The sequence below is a fragment of the Anomaloglossus baeobatrachus genome, chromosome 4 (assembly GCF_048569485.1).
Source record: "Anomaloglossus baeobatrachus isolate aAnoBae1 chromosome 4, aAnoBae1.hap1, whole genome shotgun sequence".
In the NCBI taxonomy this organism is placed as follows: Eukaryota; Metazoa; Chordata; class Amphibia; order Anura; family Aromobatidae; genus Anomaloglossus; species Anomaloglossus baeobatrachus.
The window spans coordinates 58,770,060-58,789,095 of NC_134356.1; the positions used below are offsets into that span (position 1 = coordinate 58,770,060).

The 19,036-nt window shown below is 49.2% G+C and overlaps 1 protein-coding gene across 1 annotated transcript in view; it reads right to left on the bottom strand.

Annotated features, from left to right (window-relative positions):
- RNF213 (ring finger protein 213) overlaps positions 1–19,036 on the bottom strand; it is a 486,493-nt gene that overhangs the window by 175,399 nt on the left and 292,058 nt on the right. The window contains exons 31-35 of the mRNA XM_075344370.1: positions 18,027–18,145; positions 16,390–16,494; positions 14,745–14,923; positions 6,822–6,963; positions 6,579–6,714 (exon numbers count right to left, since the gene is read on the bottom strand). Of these exons, the coding sequence (XP_075200485.1) occupies positions 6,579–6,714; positions 6,822–6,963; positions 14,745–14,923; positions 16,390–16,494; positions 18,027–18,145 (681 nt within the window). The remainder of the gene's footprint in view (positions 1–6,578; positions 6,715–6,821; positions 6,964–14,744; positions 14,924–16,389; positions 16,495–18,026; positions 18,146–19,036) is intronic.

Here is a 19,036-nt window from a genome sequence, read left to right on the forward strand (position 1 = left end):
CAACATGTCCACAATTCGTCATTCAACAACGTAATTCATTATCTAACCCTTTATAGTGAGGTATACAAAAGAAGTAAGGAGCCCTATGATCAGAGGAAAATAAAAAGTAACAACATGGTGTAAGAGAACGTCTTTCCCATTCCAAATTACAATATAAAAACATTCTGAATAGGGCGGTCATGATGAAATGCAAAATAATGCAACTAAAATACATTTATACAGTGATAAAAAAGGGAATTTTGTTTACTTACCGTAAATTGCTTTTCTTCTAGCTCCTATTGGGAGACCCAGACAATTGGGTGTATAGCTTCTGCCTCTGGAGGCCACACAAAGTATTACACTTTAAAAAGTGTAACCCCTCCCCTCTGCCTATACACCCTCCCGTGGACCACGGGCTCCTCAGTTTTGGTGCAAAAGCAGGAAGGAGAAAACTTATAAATTGGTCTAGGGTAAATTCAATCCGAAGGATGTTCGGAGAACTGAATACCATGAACCAAAAGAAAAATTCAACATCAACAACATGTGTACACAAAAGAACAACCAGCCCGAAGGGAACAGGGGTGGGTGATGGGTCTCCCAATAGGAGCTAGAAGAAAAGGAATTTACGGTAAGTAAACAAAATTCCCTTTTTCTTTGTCGCTCCATTGGGAGACCCAGACAATTGGGACGTCCAAGAGCAGTCCCTGGGTGGGTAAAAGAATACCTCAATAAAAAGAGCCAAAAACGGCCCCCGCTTACCGGTGGGCAACCGCCGCCTGAAGGACTCGCCTACCTAGACTGGCGTCTGCCAAAGCATAGGTATGCACTTGATAGTGCTTCGTGAAAGTGTGCAGACTAGACCATGTAGCTGCCTGACACACCTGCTGAGCCGTCGCCCGGTGCCGCAATGCCCAGGACGCACCTACGGCTCTGGTAGAATGGGCTTTCAGCCCTGAAGGGAGCGGAAGCCCAGAAGAACGGTAGGCCTCGAGAATCGGTTCCTTGATCCACCGAGCCAAGGTTGACCTGGAGGCCTGAGAGCCCTTACGCTGGCCAGCGACAAGGACAAAGAGCGCATCTGAACGGCGCAGGAGCGCCGTGCGAGACACGTAGAACTGGAGTGCTCTCACTAGATCCAAAGAGTGCAAATCCTTTTCACACTGGTGAATTGGATTAGGGCAAAAGGAAGGCAAGGAGATATCCTGATTTAGATGAAAATGGGATAGCACCTTAGGGAGAAATTCCGGGACAGGACGCAGAACCACCTTATCCTGGTGAAAAACCCAGGAAGGGGGCTTTGCATGACAGCGCTGCAAGCTCAGACACTCTCCGAAGTGATGTGACTGCCACCAGGAAGGCCACCTTCTGCGAAAGACGGGAGAGAGAGACATCCCGCAGCGGCTCAAAAGGCGGCTTTTGAAGAGCCGTCAGGACCCTGTTAAGATCCCAAGGTTCCAACGGACGTTTGTAAGGTGGGACCATGTGACAGACCCCCTGCAGGAACGTGCGGACCTGCGGAAGCCTGGCTAGACGCTTTTGAAAAAAAACACGGAGAGCGCCGATACTTGGCCCTTGAGAGAGCCGAGGGACAAACCCTTGTCCATTCCAGATTGTAGGAATGAAAGGAATGTGGGTAAGGCAAACGGCCATTATCGGCGTTATCAGCGCACCAGGATAGGAAGATTTGCCAAGACCTGTAATAGATCTTGGCGGACGTTGGCTTCCTGGCTTGTCTCATGGTGGCAATGACATCCTGAGATAACCCTGAAGACGCTAGGAGCCAGGACTCAATGGCCACACAGTCAGGTTGAGGGCCACAGAATTCAGATGGAAAAACGGGCCTTGTGACAGCAAATCTGGGCGGTCTGGAAGTGCCCACGGTTGACCCACCGTGAGATGCCACAGATCCGGATACCACGACCGCCTCGGCCAGTCTGGAGCGACGAGAATGGCGCGACGGCAGTCTGACCTGATCTTGCGTAGTACCCTGGGCAGCATCGCCAGAGGGGGAAACACATAAGGCAGTCGAAACTGCGACCAATCCTGGACTAAAGCGTCCGCTGCCAGAGCTCTGTGATCCTGAGACAGTGCCATGAAGGCCGGGACCTTGTTGTTGTGTCGTGACGCCATGAGATCGACGTCCAGCGTTCCCCAGCGGCGACAGATCTCTCGAAACACGTCTGGGTGCAGAGACCATTCCCCCGCGTCCATGCCCTGACGACTGAGAAAATCTGCTTCCCAGTTTTCTACGCCCGGGATGTGAACTGCGGAGATGGTGGAGCCTGTGGCTTCCACCCACTGCAGAATCCGCCGGACTTCCTGGAAGGCTTGACGACTGCGAGTGCCGCCTTGGTGGTTGATGTAGGCGACGGCAGTGGCGTTGTCCGACTGGATTCGGATCTGCCTGCCCTCCAGCCACCGATGGAAAGCCAATAGGGCTAGATATACTGCCCTTATCTCCAGGATATTGATCTGAAGGGACGATTCTATCGGAGTCCAGGTTCCTTGAGCCCTGTGGTGGAGAAAAACTGCTCCCAACCTGACAGGCTCGCGTCCGTGGTGACCACGGCCTAGGTTGGAGGTAGGAAGGATTTTCCCCGAGACAGAGATGTGGGTAGGAGCCACCACTGAAGTGATGTTTTGGTTGCAAGGGAAAGAGAGATGATCTTGTCGAGGGAAGCCGCACTCTTGTCCCATTTGCAAAGAATGTCCCATTGGAGTGGCCGTAGATGAAATTGCGTGAACGGCACTGCCTCCATAGCTGCAACCATCTTCCCCAGGAAGTGCATGAGGCGCCGTAAGGGGTGTGACTGACTCCGAAGAAGTGATTGCACCCCCGCCTGCAGAGAAAGCTGTTTGTCGCGCGGTAGCTTGACTAACGCTTGCTGGGTATGAAACTCCATCCCGAGGTAAGTCAGTGATTGGGTCGGCGTCAACTTGGATTTCGGGAAATTGACGATCCACCCGAACTGCTGGAGAGTCGCCAGAGTGATGGTAAGACTTCGTTGACACGCCACCCGAGAAGGGGCCCTGACTAGGAGATCGTCCAAGTAGGGGATCACCGAGTGGCCCTGAGAGTGCAGGACCGCCACGACGGATGCCATGACTTTGGTGAAAACCCGTGGGGCTGTCGCCAGGCCGAAGGGCAATGCGACGAACTGGAGGTGTTCGTCCCCGATGGCGAACTGCAGGAAACGTTGATGTTCGGGTGCGATCGGCACATGGAGATAAGCATCCTTGATGTCGATCGATGCTAGTCTCCTTGTGACATCGAAGTGATGACTGAGCGGAGAGATTCCATCCGAAACCGTCTGGTTCTCACATGTCTGTTGAGAAGCTTGAGGTCCAGAACGGGACGGAATGACCCGTCCTTTTTTGGCACCACGAACAAGTTGGAGTAAAATCCGCGACCACGTTCCTGAAAGGGAACGGGAATCACATCTCCTTCCATCTTCAGTGCGTCCACTGCCTGAAAAAGTGCGTCGGCCTGTGCAGGGGGTGGGGAGGTTCTGAAGAAACGAGCCGCAGGACGAGAGCTGAACTCTATCCTGTAACCGTGAGACAGAATGTCTCTCACCCAACGGTCTTGAACGTGTGGCCACCAGGCGTCGCCAAAGCGGGAGAGCCTGCCACCGACCGAGGATGTGGGTAGGTGAGGCCGAGAGTCAAGAGGAGGCCGTCTTGGAGGCAGTGCCTCCTGCGGCCTTTTGGGGGCGTGACTTGGACCGCCACGCATAGGAGTTCCTCTGGCCTTTCTCCGGCCGGTTGGACGAAGAGGATTGGGGCTTGGCGGAGGGACGAAAGGACCGAAACCTCGATTGGATCTTTCTCTGCTGAGGTCTCTTAGGTTTGGACTGTGGTAAGGAGGAGTCCTTTCCCGAGGATTCCTTAATAATCTCATCCAGCCGTTCGCCAAATAAACGTTCGCCAGAAAAAGGCAAACCAGTTAAGAACCTTTTGGAAACAGAGTCTGCTTTCCATTCGTTCATGGCGTAGGACGAAAATGCTGATGCCTGAGGGGTCAAGGAAGAAACATGCGGAGCAGAATTCCGCGTGACAGCATTAATCTCAGACAGACATGCCGAGATTGCTTGGAGAGCCCACACGGCCGCAAAGGCCGGGGCGAAAGATGCGCCCGTGGCCTCATAAATAGACTTCACCAAGAGCTCTGTCTGTCAGTGGCATCCTTCAGGGATGAGCCATCGGCAACAGACACAACGGACCTAGCAGCCAATCTAGAGACTGGCGGATCCACCTTGGGTGATTGTGCCCAGCCCTTAACGACTTCAGGTGGAAAGGGATAACGTGTGTCAGAGTGCCTTTTAGCAAAACGCTTGTCCGGGACCGCTCTGGGCTTCTGGACAGCGTCCCTGAAGTTAGAGTGATCAAAAAACGTATTGCGCGTAAGTTTGGGGCCCACAAGTGCCCTAGGCTCCGGCTGAGGAAGCGTGGCAGGAGTCGAGCATTGATCACAGTGAGGGTAGGTGGATCCCGCAGGCAACATAGCCCCACAAGAGGTACAGGCTGCGAAAAAAACCTGTGCCTTAGGGGCTTTGCTCCTTGTGGACGACATGCTGTAAGCAATAAGTGTCCCTTAGGAGAGCGACCACTAAAGGTATATGGGAAAGGGTTAAACAGCCATTCCGAATATATATATATATATATATATATATATATATATATATATATATATATATATATATATATATATATATATATATATATATATATATATATATATATATATATATATATATATATATATATATATATATATATATATATATATCACGGCACCCTAGGGGAACCAGCACCGGGTGACCGGTGTGGCTTACCAACCGCTGGTGTCCTCCAGATTCCCTGTTGTGGGTCCCCCGGAGCTGTAGAGCTGTGCAGCTGCAGCATACACCGGCAGAATGCCAAACATGGCCGCCGGAGCTCTCAAAAGGGGAGTGAAGCCATGGGCGGCGCTGGTAAAAGGCGGGAATCTGGAGGCCCCATAGTGGTCCATGAGAGGGGAGGGGAGACATGCAAAGATGCTCCAGCCCTCTGTCGGTAATCCCGCCCTTACCCCTGACAGGCAGGCCCGGGGGCGGGATTTTTCGCGACTAGGCCGCGATGAAGCCGGGGACTAAATTGAAGGCCGTGCCCGACAAGCAGGCACGGTCGGCGCGGAAGTCCGATGAAAAAACAACGGACGGCGCTACTGGGGAGAAAGGCGACCTCTCTCCCCGTACCTTCCCCACATGGGGACACAGAGTACCTTGAAGGTGCAGGGCCCGGTCCCTGGGGATGAAAACGCTCCGGTCCAGCAGGTTCCACCAGGGGCTGCGGATGGAGCACGGTCTCAGCAGGTGAATGACCGGTGAGGCTCCCACTTCTCCCAGAGCCGCATAAGGGATGGTGAAGGAGACGGCATGTGGCTCCAGCCTTTGTACCCGCCATGGGTACCTCAACCTTAACAACACCGCCGACATAGTGGGGTGAGAAGGGAGCATGCCGGGGACCCCATTGGGGACCTCTTTTCTTCCATCCGTCATACTATGTATGAGAAATCTTTTTTTTTTTTTTCTATGAGTGGATGTGTGCCTCCTTCCACACAAAGCATAAAACTGAGGAGCCCGTGGTCCACGGGAGGGTGTATAGGCAGAGGGGAGGGGTTACACTTTTTAAAGTGTAATACTTTGTGTGGCCTCCAGAGGCAGAAGCTATACACCCAATTGTCTGGGTCTCCCAATGGAGCGACAAAGAAATCATAATTTCCCATTATGCCATAGTATAACGCCGTAAAGATAGGTTGATTCTTCACGCTTTCCTTCGTTGGTAAGGTCTGACTGTGTGACATCTCATCAGTGACCTCACAGCGACTTTCCAGCGATCCCTATCAGGTCGCATCATTTTCGGGATCGCTGGTAAGTCGTTGTGTGTGACTGGGCCTTAAGTCAGCTAGAGGTCAGCTAGTCCAGCACGCCCACTGCTGTGATAAGCAGCTCACTGTCTATAGGCATTGTACATAGAGACTCTGATGTGGATTTCTGCTGCATCACTTTTTTATATTGGCTGCTAACATGTTATAATTGGTGGCAGTGGCAATAATCCCCTATTTGGTGAAACAATAAAGTCATTTATCCTATGGATTGCCGATTATTATACCATTATGGTACCTTTTTAATTATTATATCATATTCTGATCCAGATTTTAAGTTCCTCCATCGTCGCGATGGTTACCCAATACACATCCTGTACCGGCGAACTACAAGAACCAGGAGGCTGGCGAGGGAATGGAAGGTAAGGTGAGCATAATGCGTGTGTGTGTGCGTGTTTGTGTATGTGTGGAATGGCACAATAGGGGACCAGGATGGGACATTTAACAAGTTGTGGAAGGAATTGTCTGCATTGCAATGATTTCCTATGGGAAATCTTGCTTTGCTGAACGAGTAACTGGGTTTACAAGCTCAGTCCCAGAACGGATTGTTCTCGTAAATCAAGGTTCCACTGTATTTGCAATTAATTACGTTGGCTATCACAAATAAGTCTAATTGAAACAACAATGAACATGTAAATGCACAAACAAACCAGTAGTTACATATTCTTCTAACCTGAAGGTTCCGGCTTCCTGCAGGGCATCCAGATTCGCGGCCTCTCGTACCACCCAATCTTCGGCATTGTACAGCTGTTTTTCTTGACTTTTCAACATGTTATGTAGACGAACTTTCAGATATTTTAAAAAGGAGTCTGCAAAAGGTAAGACAGTAGAAATGTTGTGGACACTTCAGCACCAAAAACATTTTTTTGAATGAAACCTATGGAGAATTAAGCTTTGTGAAACAGAGTTCCCATACCTTTCAGATCATTCTCTGTGCTCAGTAGGTTTATCAGGATTTCAATCCTCCTGGTGCTGCGGCTGCCAATATTCTCCTCATCTCTTAACAAGCCAATGGCATTCTGGATGCAACTTCTGATCAGAGTAGTGGTATCCAGCATCTGCAGAACGTGAAAGGTAAAAGTTATAACTGGATATATACTGACCGATTCCTCATGGGAACAGGTTCACACTCACTCCCAGCTCCAAAACTGCTCCCAAGCTGCACCAATCCTCTGGAATGCTCTACTCCAAGAAACTAGACAATCCACAACCTGAAAAACTTCAGACGCTCCCTAAAAATACATCTGTTTAGGGTGACCTATCACCCTCCCTAATTGTAGTTAATTCATATATATCCCCTCCACTTTCTCAAAACATAATTCTCCCTTAAACTCCTCCGCATCCAAAAGCATTACAAAGATTGGCAGACGATGCAGCCTTTATCTATCCCCCCATTTTTTGGAGATGGCTAGACCGTCTTTGTAAATAAGCACTAGAACCTTGTGCCGCCACCACCTCACTGCATTGGAGATTGTAACCTCTTACAAGCAGGGTTGTCTCTATTTTTGCTTTAGGCCCCTTTCACACATCAGTTTTTGGCCATCAGTCACAATCCGTTGAATTTTGAAAAAAAAATGGATCCGGCGACTGATGCCGCTGGATCAGTTTTTTCTCATCAACTTGTATTAGCGACGGGTGGCCTCCCGTTTCATCCGTTGTTCGACGGATTTGTCGAAAAATGTTTGTCCGTCGGACAGAGAAGACGGCCAAAAACGGATTTTTGTGTACTCACCGTAAAATCGTTTTCTCTTAGCCATCATTGGGGGACACAGGACCATGGGTGTTATGCTGCCTATCCATAGGAGGACACTAAGTAGATGCAAAAGCATAGCTCCTCCAGTATACACCCCCTGGCCGGGCCAGGCAAGCTCAGTTTTAGTAAACAAGCAGTAGGAGAAAAAAACAGTAAAACCTTCTCAACAGAGGAACATGAGAAAAAAAGAGTCATAACCAAATAAGGTACTGAAAGAACCAAGGCCCAACAGGGTGGGTGCTGTGTCCCCCAATGATGGCTAAGAGAAAACGATTTTACGGTGAGTACTCAAAAATCCGTTTTTCTCTGACGCGCTTCATTGGGGGACACAGGACCATGGGACGTCCTAAAGCAGTCCATGGGTGGGAAACATAAAAGAAGACAACACAACCCAAGGACTAGGAACCAGTCCCGGACAGCCTGGAGCGCCTACTGAGAGAGGTGCTCTACTGCCGTTTGCAGAATTTTCATACCCAGATTTGCCTCAGTTGAAGCCTTGGTATGGACTATGTAATGCTTTGAAAACGTATGTAGGCTAGACCAGGTCGCAGCCTTACACACCTGTTCCACTGAAGCCTGATGCCGAATGGCCCACGAAGCGCCAACTGCTCGCGTGGAATGAGCCCGCAGCCCACTAGGAATGGGCTTGTGTTGCAAGCAGTAGACTTCCTGGATGGCAGAGCAAATCCAGCGAGCCAGAGTCGCCTTTGAAGCTGCCTGTCCCTTCTTAGGCCCCTCAGGAATGATGAACAAAGAGTCCGTTTTCCTAAAGGGGGCTGTCCTGGATATGTAATATCTGAGAGCTCTGACGAGGTCTAACGAATGCAGAGACCTTTCCACCCTATGAACTGGGTGTGGACAAAAGGAAGGCAGAACAATGTCCTCGTTCAAATGAAACAGGGTAAGAACCTTTGGAAGGAAATCCGGAAGGGGGCGCAGAACCACCTTGTCCTGGTGAAAGATCAGAAAAGGCTCGCGGCAAGAGAGTGCTGCCAGCTCCGAAACCCGTCTGATGGACATAATTGCCACCAGGAATGTTACCTTCCAGGACAGAAGAGCAAGGGAGGATTCCTTGAGAGGTTCAAAGGGAGACCTCTGGAGACCGTCCAGAACGAGGTTGAGGTCCCATGGTTCCAGCGGCAGTTTGTACGGGGGAACTAGATGGGAAACGCCCTGGAGGAAGGTCTTGACTTGCGGTTTTTGAGCCAGGCGGCATTGGTAGAAGATTGAGAGCGCTGAGACCTGCCCTTTAAGGGAACAGTGAGCCAACCCCGCTTGCAAGCCAGACTGTAGAAAATCGAGAATTCTGGGGATGGCCAGAGGCATAGGCTGGACGTTAGTTTCCCTGCACCATGAAAGGAAGATTTTCCACGTACGGTGGTAAATAGTATACAAGATGACCAAATTGTGAAAAAAACACAGGAAGACCAAAACATGGCACCTGTGAAAGCACACTCTTACTGTACGGTGGTAAATGTGGGATGAAGCAGGCTTTCGGGCGCTGATCATGGTGGCAATAACCGCGGGGGAGAATCCCGCTCTTGTTAATATCCAGGTCTCAATGGCCATGCCGTCAGCTTCAGGGCTCTGGAGTTCTGATGGGAAATGGGCCCTTGGGTCAGCAAGTCTGGGATGTCTGGAAGGCGCCACGGTGCGTCTGTGAGCATTTGTACTAATTCGGCGTACCAGATGCGCCTGGGCCAGTCCGGTGCTATCAGTATCACAGGGACTCCCTCTGCCTTGATCTTCCTGATTACCCGCGGCAGCAGGGGTAGAGGTGGAAATATGTAAGGCAGGCGGAAGTGGTGCCAGGAGCAGACTAGAGCATCCGCGCCGATGGACTGCGGGTCGCGTGACCTGGCTATGAACGCGGGTACCTTTGCGTTCAACCTTGAGGCCATTAGATCCACGTCTGGTGTGCCCCAGCGAGTGCAGATGTGTAGAAACACATCTGGGTGGAGGGACCATTCTCCGGCAGCCAGGCCTTGGCGACTCAAAGTCTGCTGCCCAGTTCCCTACCCCCGGTATGTGTACCGCTGATATCACTGATCCCGTCGATTCGGCCCAGCTGAGGATCTTGTGGGCCTCGAGATAAGCCGCTTTGCTGCGGGTGTCCCCCTGCCGATTGATATAGGCTACAGCTGTCGCATTGTCCGATTGGACTCGAATCTGACGACCCGCTAGCAGAGGGCTGAACGCTCTGAGCGCGAGGAAGATCACACGGAGTTCCAGGATGTTGATGGGGAGGAAAGACTCCTGGGGCGTCCAACGTCCTTGAGCAGTGTGGTGCCGGTACACTGCTCCCCAGCCTAGGAGGCTGGCGTCCGTGGTCAGGACCAGCCAGTTCACTGGGAGAAAAGATCTCCCCTTCGATAGGGATGAGGACCGAAGCCACCAGCGGAGTGCGTACCTGACTGAAGGCGTCAGGTGGAGATGTCTGTCCAGGGAGAAGGGGATCTTGTCCCAGGCCGCTAGAAGGGCTAGCTGCAGTGGGCGGAGGTGCAGTTGAGCAAAAGGTACTGCTTCCATAGCCGCCACCATCCTGCCGAGCACCTACATGCTGAATCGAATGGAGCGAGACAGAGGACATAGAAGGCAGCGTACCGCTCATTGAAGAGCGAACGCCTTGTCCTGAGGGAGAAGGATCAAGCCCCAACGGGTGTCCAGGGACATGCCCAGGAAGGTGATGGATCGTGATGGGATCGGGGATGATTTGTCCAGATTCACTAGCCACCCTAAGCGGGATAGGGTATCCACAGTGATTTGTACGCTGGTTGAGCAGTCGCGGAAGGAGGGGGCCTTGATGAGGAGGTCGTCCAAGTAAGGGAGAACGACTACTCCCCTGGCGTGAAGGACGCTCATGGCGGCCGCCATGACTTTGGTGAAGACCCTTGGTGCGGTGGCAAGGCCGAAGGGTAGAGCTACGAATTGAAAATGGGAGTCCTGAATTGCGAAGCGGAGGAACTTTTGGTGATCTGGGGCGATGGGTATGTGCAGGTACGCGTCCTTGATGTCTATGGAGGCGAGGAATTCCCCTTCCACCATGGATGCAATAATGGACCTTAGGGACTCCATTCTGAATCTCCGTACGTGCACGTTTGTTCAGGTGTTTGAGGTCCAGGATGGGTCGAACTGACCCATCCTTTTTGGGGACCACAAAGAGGTTGGAATAAAAACCCCCGAACTTCTCGTCATCTGGGACAGGTATTATCACTCCTGCTGTTTGGAGCGAGTGGATTGCTGAGAAAAAAGCTTTGCATCGTTTTTGAGTCCTTGGGGGGTTTGAGAGAAAGAATTTCGGACCCGACCCCCGAGTCGGTTCTATGTGGTAACCGGAAGACACAAGTTCTCACACCCATTTGTCGTCTGAGGCGGCAGCCCAGAAGTGTTGAAAGAGCCGCAGTCGACCTCCTACGAGTGTGTCTTCCGGGGCGCCGAAGGAGTCATGAGGGGAGAAAACGTCGTGGACGAGTCTCCCTAGTCCTGGGACTGTTTCGGTCTAGGCTGCCATGACGAAGTGGGTTTCGGGGAGAGCTGAGAAGGTTGGTCCCTGCGTAGTCCGCGGCTGGTGGCGGGGACATCACGGGATGTCAACCAACGAAATGAGTTCTGAAAGGAGCAGAACGAGGACTGTGGACGTCTGGTGAAGGACGTCCTGGACTTCAGCTGGGGGAGGGAGGTACTCTTTCCTCCCGTGGCGTCAGAAATGAGCTTGTCCAGACGTTCGCCAAACAATCGGTCTGGAAAAAAAGGAAGGCCCGTGAGAGACTTCTTGGAGGCAGAGTCCGCTCGCCATTGTCGGAGCCAGAGAGCTCTACGGATGGCTATGGTATTTGAGGCGGCAAACGCTGCGCAGGTAGCAGCGTCCATGGAGGCCTGGATGAGGTACTCCGCCGCAGCGGCAATTTGAGCTGTTACCTCTGTGAAGGTCTGAGTGAACTGGGATTCCTCAAGCGAAGTGTTAAGGGATTCTGCCCAGACCGAGATCGCCTTTGCGACCCACACAGAGGCAAAGGAGGGCGAGAGGGAGGAACCCGCAGCCTCAAAAGCAGAGCGGGCGAGGTGCTCCACCTGTCTGTCTGTCGGGTCCTTAATGGAAGAACCATCGGGTAAAGACAGGAGTGTCTTTGTGGTAAGGCGGGAGACCGGGGGGTCGACCGAGGGCGGATCGGCCCAGCCCTTAGGGGCAAGTGAGGCAAAAGGGTACCGGGACTCCATGAGTTTTCGGTTACCGAAGCGCCTGTCAGGCTTCTCCCTTTGCTTTGTGAGGATATCCTGAAACTCTGGGTGATCAGCGAAAAGCTTTTGGGGTTTCCTTGCCCTCTTAAAGGAGACCGCATGGTCAGTGGTAGTGGATGGGGGATCCTCCACATGCAGAGTTTGGTTGATTGCTGCTATAAGGGAGTCTATTGCAGTTTGATCATCTGGGGAGGGTGAAACCAAGGAATCCTCCTGGTACAAACAGCATTCTCCCTCCTCCAGCTCTTCAGAAGCCGTGGAGTGTGTGGGAGAGCCCGCTGGAGACACCCGGCCCTGTGCCCTTTTCCTGATCCCTGCAACCGGTGAAGCATGTGCCCGGATTACCTCAGAAGGATCCTTCATAGGGGTATCCTCAGGCTGCGTTCCGTCCAGGGACCCAGAAGGGTGTGGAGGATGACATTGCATAGCCAGAACCAGGTTCTGTAACAGTTTTTCCATGGATTGGGACAGAAACTGTGCCCATTCCGGTGGGCTGGGGGCCCTAGGCTCTAGGCCGGTGGTGGCAGAGGGGTCTTGGGGGGCTATAGGGGCACAGAACTCACAGAGAGAAGAGGTGTGTTTACGTGGTAGCTCAGCGTGGCAGGCAGTGCAGGCTGAGTAATAGACTATGTGGCCTTAGTACTCTTAGTGCCCTTAGATTTCTGCATGTTCCTAATAGGAGTATGCCAGGAGGGGGAGCAATACTCAGCAGAGCTACAATTGATAGCAACCACCTCACCAGAATCAGCCGATTGCCCTGTCCTCAGGAAGGCTTAAGCTCTATGAAGATCTCGCACGCTTCCCTGTGGGGGGCGGGGCTTATAGCGCCCGCGAGGGGGCGGGGCTTAGCGCTAAAAGGAAGATGAGTCAGTGTGCTGTGGGTAGTAAAAAAACGTCAGGAAGGGAGCTTCTGAGTTTTCCTCCCTCTCCCTCAGTCAGCACACAGCTTGTCAGCAGTGTTGTTATCAGCCGGCTTTTCTAGAGCAAATAAACAGAGCAGATAATACACAGTCCCCCTGGGGAAATTATCTGCAAGACTTTCTGCAAACAGCAGAACTTCCCCCTCCTCCAGCCAGCAAGCTAGAGAAAGTTAACACTGTGTGTGCAGGATCCTTGCTCCTTGCACATAATAAATACTGTAAATGGCCTGGGAGCTTTCCCTGCAGCGTCCTTTCTCCCTTTGTCTGGGAAACCAGTCAGGGGGGATCTCACCTTAAAACACTGCTTTCCAGGCAGTGAAAATAGCAGAGCCAGCTTGCTCATATTCAACTCAGAGCCTGCAGAGAGGGGCTGAGGAATTAGTGCCATCTTCATCTCAGAGCCTGCAGAGAGGGGCTGAGGAATCAGTGCCATCTTCATCTCAGAGCCTGCAGAGAGGGGCTAAGGAATCAGTGCCATCTTCATCTCAGAGCCTGCAGAGAGGGGCTGAGGAATTGGGCTATAGGGCACAGGCCTCTACCCTGGGCTTTGGAAAATCGGTGTCTGTGAAACCCGTCGTCCAGCCCAGGATCCAGCGTCGCGGGAGGGGGTACGTGTAGACAACGCTTCACGTTCCCGCCCGTTGATGGTAGTGGGAGATCGGTCCCAAAAGGAAACAGTCGCCCTCAAAAAATAACAAACCTTGAAAGGAAGTGCCTCCTACAGACACTAAGCTAAAACTGAGCTTGCCTGGCCCGGCCAGGGGGTGTATACTGCAGAGGAGGAGCTATGCTTTTGCATCTACTTAATGTCCCCCTATGGATAGGCAGCATAACACCGATGGTCCTGTGTCCCCCAATGAGGCGTCAGAGAAAGTAACGTTTTTTTGTGCACGTCGAAAAAACGGACAGCGACGGATCCATCGCCGTTAGTCGTTTGATAGAATGGAAGCCTACGGGTAAGCCTGTTCGGCGATGGATTCCGTTTTTTTTTTTTTTTAACTGAGCATGCTCCAATTTTTTAGCCCCAAGATAGTCGGATCCGTCAAAAAACGGATCCGTCGCATCAGTTTAGACACAATCTGCAACGGATCCGTCGAGAAAACGGAGTGTGACTGATGGCAAAAAACTGATGGGTGAAAGGGGCCTTAGTCACTGTATCTTCTATAACGGTTACTTATGTTTGTATATGAGCCGCTGAATTGTAAAGCACTGAGGAATATGTAGACGCTATAGAAATAAAGATTATTACTGCCTGATTTACTCTTGGTCTTATGCTGAATTTACACATCTGTGGATTATTAACAGACAAAACAGAGGTGAAACGCAAAATGCATTTGTGCAAATTTAATTCCTGAATAGAACCCAACTTGGACATTTATAAAATAGTACCCCCTATACCTATTGATGCATTATTAAATTGTTAAATTATGCTATTAGCCCAAACAATGATACAGTAACAGAAATTGGGTGGCACGGTGGCTCAGTGGTTAGCACTGCAGCCTTGCAGAGCTGGGGTCCTGGGTTCAAATCCCTGCAAGGAGTTTATATGTTCTCCCTGTGTTTGCGTGGGTTTCCTGCAGGTACTCCGGTTTCCTCCCAAACTACAAAAACATACAGATAGGGACTTTAGATTGTGAGCCCCAATGGGGATAGTGTTGCCAATGTATGTAAAGCGCTGTGGAATTAATAGTGCTATAGAAATGAATGAATATTATTATTTTTATTATTATTTTTCGGGGGGGGGGGGGTTTAGACTGATGAAACGATAAAAGAAACCTGACAAATGTGAAAGACCCCATAGGCTATTTAAAAAAATAGAGATAAAACTATTTGGCGCATACATGAGAACTTAGCATTTTTAAACAAGTTTGTCATTACTTAATTTTAATTAAAAAAAATACATAAATAGGAAAAACTATATTCTTACATTCTCAAAAGTGTCTGGTGTCATATCTGCCGTCTTTTCAACCTCTTCTTCATTTTCCTTTCCTTCTTGATCTATTTCCATTAGGTTGTTATCCTGTAATTGATTGCTTGCATCAGATCCACTGTCTTCTACTTCCATTGCCGTTTCTTGATCAATTGCTGATGCTTTTGTTTCAGATGCTAAAAAAGTAAATGCATTAGGTTTAAAAGTTAGTGGCTAGTTAAGAGGGTCTAAGGGGTTATATTTATCCATGTGGAGAGGGTCAAGTCAAAGTAATTGGCCATGCAATGCACTGCTGGAAAGTTAAAGCACTACTCCAGCATTTTTTTTTTCCAGTGCTGGAGTAGTGTGGCCCCTGATCTCATACTCACCCTCAGGCGATTTCATCCTTTTTTAGCGCAGCTCTTGTCCTGCGGCGCCATCTTGGGCCGGTAACTTCTAAATGACCAGAAGTCAGAAGTTACATCCCAAGCTCCCAATACAAGTCTATGAGAGCCATAAAAAAGGCCAGAACGAGGCTCTCATTGACTTTTATTGAAGTCTGAACTCCGGCATGCTCCATGGAACACTGGAGCTGCCGGCAGGCCACAAATCCGGAGCAAGAGTGATAACAAAAGACGACGGCAGCAGGTGAGGAGTATAAGACAGAAGATTTAGATTCAAAGCACCACTTTAGCAATGAAATAAAAAAAAATGTCAGAGTGGTGCTTTACATATGCAAATAGTCTTATCATATAGGGATAGGACAGGAACTCTAGTGCCCCAATTGTATGTAGTAATCATTACAGTCAATATAGACCATTTAATGAGCCTTGCCATATGACTTAGGATAAGAAGCCAATCCTGACACATGTTTCAGGGTGCTTGCCCCACACAAGACCATAGCAGGAGGTCTGATTTGGCTGGATGAGAGACTTCTCAGAGGTTGTAAAGGCTAATGGCTGAATGAGAGACCTCTCAAAGGGTGTAAGGGCTAATGTGTCTCCTTGTGAAGAGTACCAACACAACAGAACCTTAGGCTATGTGCGCACGTTGCGTAAATTCATGCAGTTACGCTGCGCTTTGCAGCGCAGCGTAACTGCATGCGTCCTGCGTCCCCTGCACAGTCTATGGAGATTGTGCAGGGGCCGTGCGCACGTGGCGTCTCAGAGCGCAGCGCTTCGGCTACTGCCGAAGCGCTGCGCAAAAAGAAGTGACATGTCACTTCTTTCCTGCGCTTTGCCGGCAGCTCCTGCTCTGCCTATGGGAGGAGCTGCAGGCAGAGCGCATGGAATCGGCGCTCACTACGGACATTTCTGCAGCGATCTAAAGCGCACATGTGCTCTTCAGATCGCTGCAGAAATTTCTGCAGTGAAGTACGCAACGTGCGCACATAGCCTTAGATAAAACCCTTCCAAAAACCTCTGATCTGTCTTCCTACAGACAGAGCAGCTGATCATGGGAGGCTTCATAAGCTACAATTGTACAAATCAGCTGAGCACGATGACAGCTCCTATAAGGAGTTGGCTTAAAATATTCACATTTTGTAGTCTAGTGGCAATAGGTTCATCCATTAGGACATCTAACACACCATTACTGACTAACTTATTATTCAGAAGTTTATGGATTCTTTTTTAATGTTTTAGATAGACACTGTCACACTTACCAGCGTTGAACAACTGACTAATGGAGAACTTCAGAAGTGCTGTCACATCTGTCGCCATATCTTTAGATTTCCTCAAATCATCGATATGTACAGATTGCCATAACCCTAACAGGGAAATATAATACAGGCATAATTAAGGATGGAATACAATGCATCTTGTATGAAAAAAACGTATACAGTCTCTACACAGTATAATAAAATTGGATTTTTACATTCATCGTAAAAATCTTTCTTGTTAAATACATTGGTGGATACAGGACCACGGGTATACACCTTGTCACTATTAGACTCAATACTAGGTAGAAAAAATAATTGGCTCTGCCTGGTGGGATATACCCGCTCCTCAGACATTAGGCCACGCAGTTTGGTGCCAAAAAGAGGAGAGCAAAAACTAAATATTCCCAAAGAAAAAAAAAAACAATCAGGAACCAACCTGGCCCACTTACAGGGATAAAACCATACCATCGTTAAAAGGACTTAACAATAAATAAAAACTGACCAGGATCTTTTGTTATCCCCCAGTTAAAGGCAAGCAGAGATTTTATTACATGCAGAACAGAAAGTTTAATTGAAAACTGGTTATCCTTTCACTATATCACTAATAAGCTTTACTTGCTGAATCTATATTGAACCCTCCTTATAGACCATGCACATTGTTTTTTTGTCATAACTTTTATTGAATCTGCAACATACAAAATGCATTTTTTAATAGATACTACCCGGTCGATACATGCAAGAATAAGTAATGGTACATGTTGCCATCAATAAAAGGAGAACAATATGAATTGGAACGTGTTCCCCTAACCTGACTAACTACCATACGTATTTTCATGTGTTTGGCTGGTGAGAGATCGCTGCTTTCTTTTCAATGGGAAAATTATTACTTTAGATAATAGCTCTGGCACAGGGTTGACATCATGGCATAATCCAGCCCCAGACATATATGGCCAGCACCTGCCTGAAAAAAAACAAAATGACTACACTCTAAAATATAAAGTATTTTATAAAGTTAAAGGAGGTTGTCCACTACTTTAACATTGATGGTCTATCCTTAGGATGGGTCATCAATGTCTTATCGGCCGGGGTCCAACACCCGGTTCCCAGTTGTTTTCGGTGCCGGCTGATGCAGCAGGCATAAGGAAATGCTCACCTCCGAGCTGCTCTATGTTCTGATAGTGGCTGCGGCCGGGCCCTGCACATCCGCCTCCTATTTAAATTAATAGCAGACAGATGTGCAGCATCTGGCCGCCACCACTATGAGAAGATGGATCAGCTCCGGAACTGAGCATTTCTGGCCACTTACTGCCACCGCCGAGACTGAAAACAGCTGATTGATTGGGATGCTGGGCCCCGGCCGATCAAGCATTGAAGACCCATCCTAAGGTTAGGCCATCAATGTTTAAGTAGCAGACAACCTCTAAGTTAATTTATATAGGTTGCCTAGGTATCAAACAACTGGAACTGAGACAACTGTCCAAACGTCAAGCGTGGATCCCATTCTAGATAATGAGACTTCTGCATGAAAATGGCTGGATATCAGATAATGACTTCGGGAACAGTAATGCCAGTGTGCAGATAGGTCTCTCTATGACTGATATAAGAAACGTACAGTTTTTCCTGATCTAACTATGTCTTACCTCCCCGGAAGCCAACATACGATGTTCCACCTTTGATTCTTGGGAGCTTAGTTATGAAGTAGACAAAGACACATTTATCATCGAGATTTAACTTGTTGATTTCATTCACAGCAGAATACCTGAGGGTGAGGGATCATAAACAGACTGTGATCAAATCATCATGTACTGTTAACTTAAAAGGGGTAGTCCAACTAAAAATGATGTGGCAATATGAATTTCCAGTCACTGGGATTTGGTAGATGCCAAAGTTAGATACAGTGGAACCTTGGTTTACAAGAACAATCCGTTTTGGGAGTGTGCTCTTAAACCAAGTTTCTCATCTAGCAAAGCAAGATTTCCCATAGGAAATAATGCAAGCTCAGACAATTCATTCCACAACTTGTGCAATGTCCCTTCCTGGTCCCCTATTGTGTCATTCCATACATGCACAAACACGTACAAACACACATACATATTATGCTCACCTTACCCTCCATTCCCTCGGTGGCCTCCTGGTTCTTGTAGTCCGCAGGTATATGCATCCGGTAACCATTGTGACCGATGTAGGAGCTTCCGCTGTCAGCAGACGTCCTACGTAGGAGCCGGTTGCCTCTGATTGGTCAGCGCACTACCTTTGAGAAGCACTGGCAGCGGAAGCTCCTGCATCGTCGCGATGGTTACCGGATAGACATACCTGCGGACTACAAGAACCAGGAGGCCGCCGAGGGAACAGAGGGTAAGGTGAGCATAGTGTGTGTGTGTGTGTGTGTGTGTGTGTGTGTGTGTGTGTGTGTGTGTGTGTGTGTGTGTGTGTGTGGAAAAAATAAATAAATTATTGGATTCAGTCAGGTGAACTGCTCGACCATTGTAGCAGCTTTATTTTCCTTCTCTGAAACCAATTGAAAGTTTCCATGGCTGTGTGTTTGGGATCATTGTCTTGCTGAAATGTCCACCTTAATTTCATTTTCATCATCCTGTAAGATGGCAGCAGATATTTATCATGAATGTCTCACTACATTTGTCCATTCATC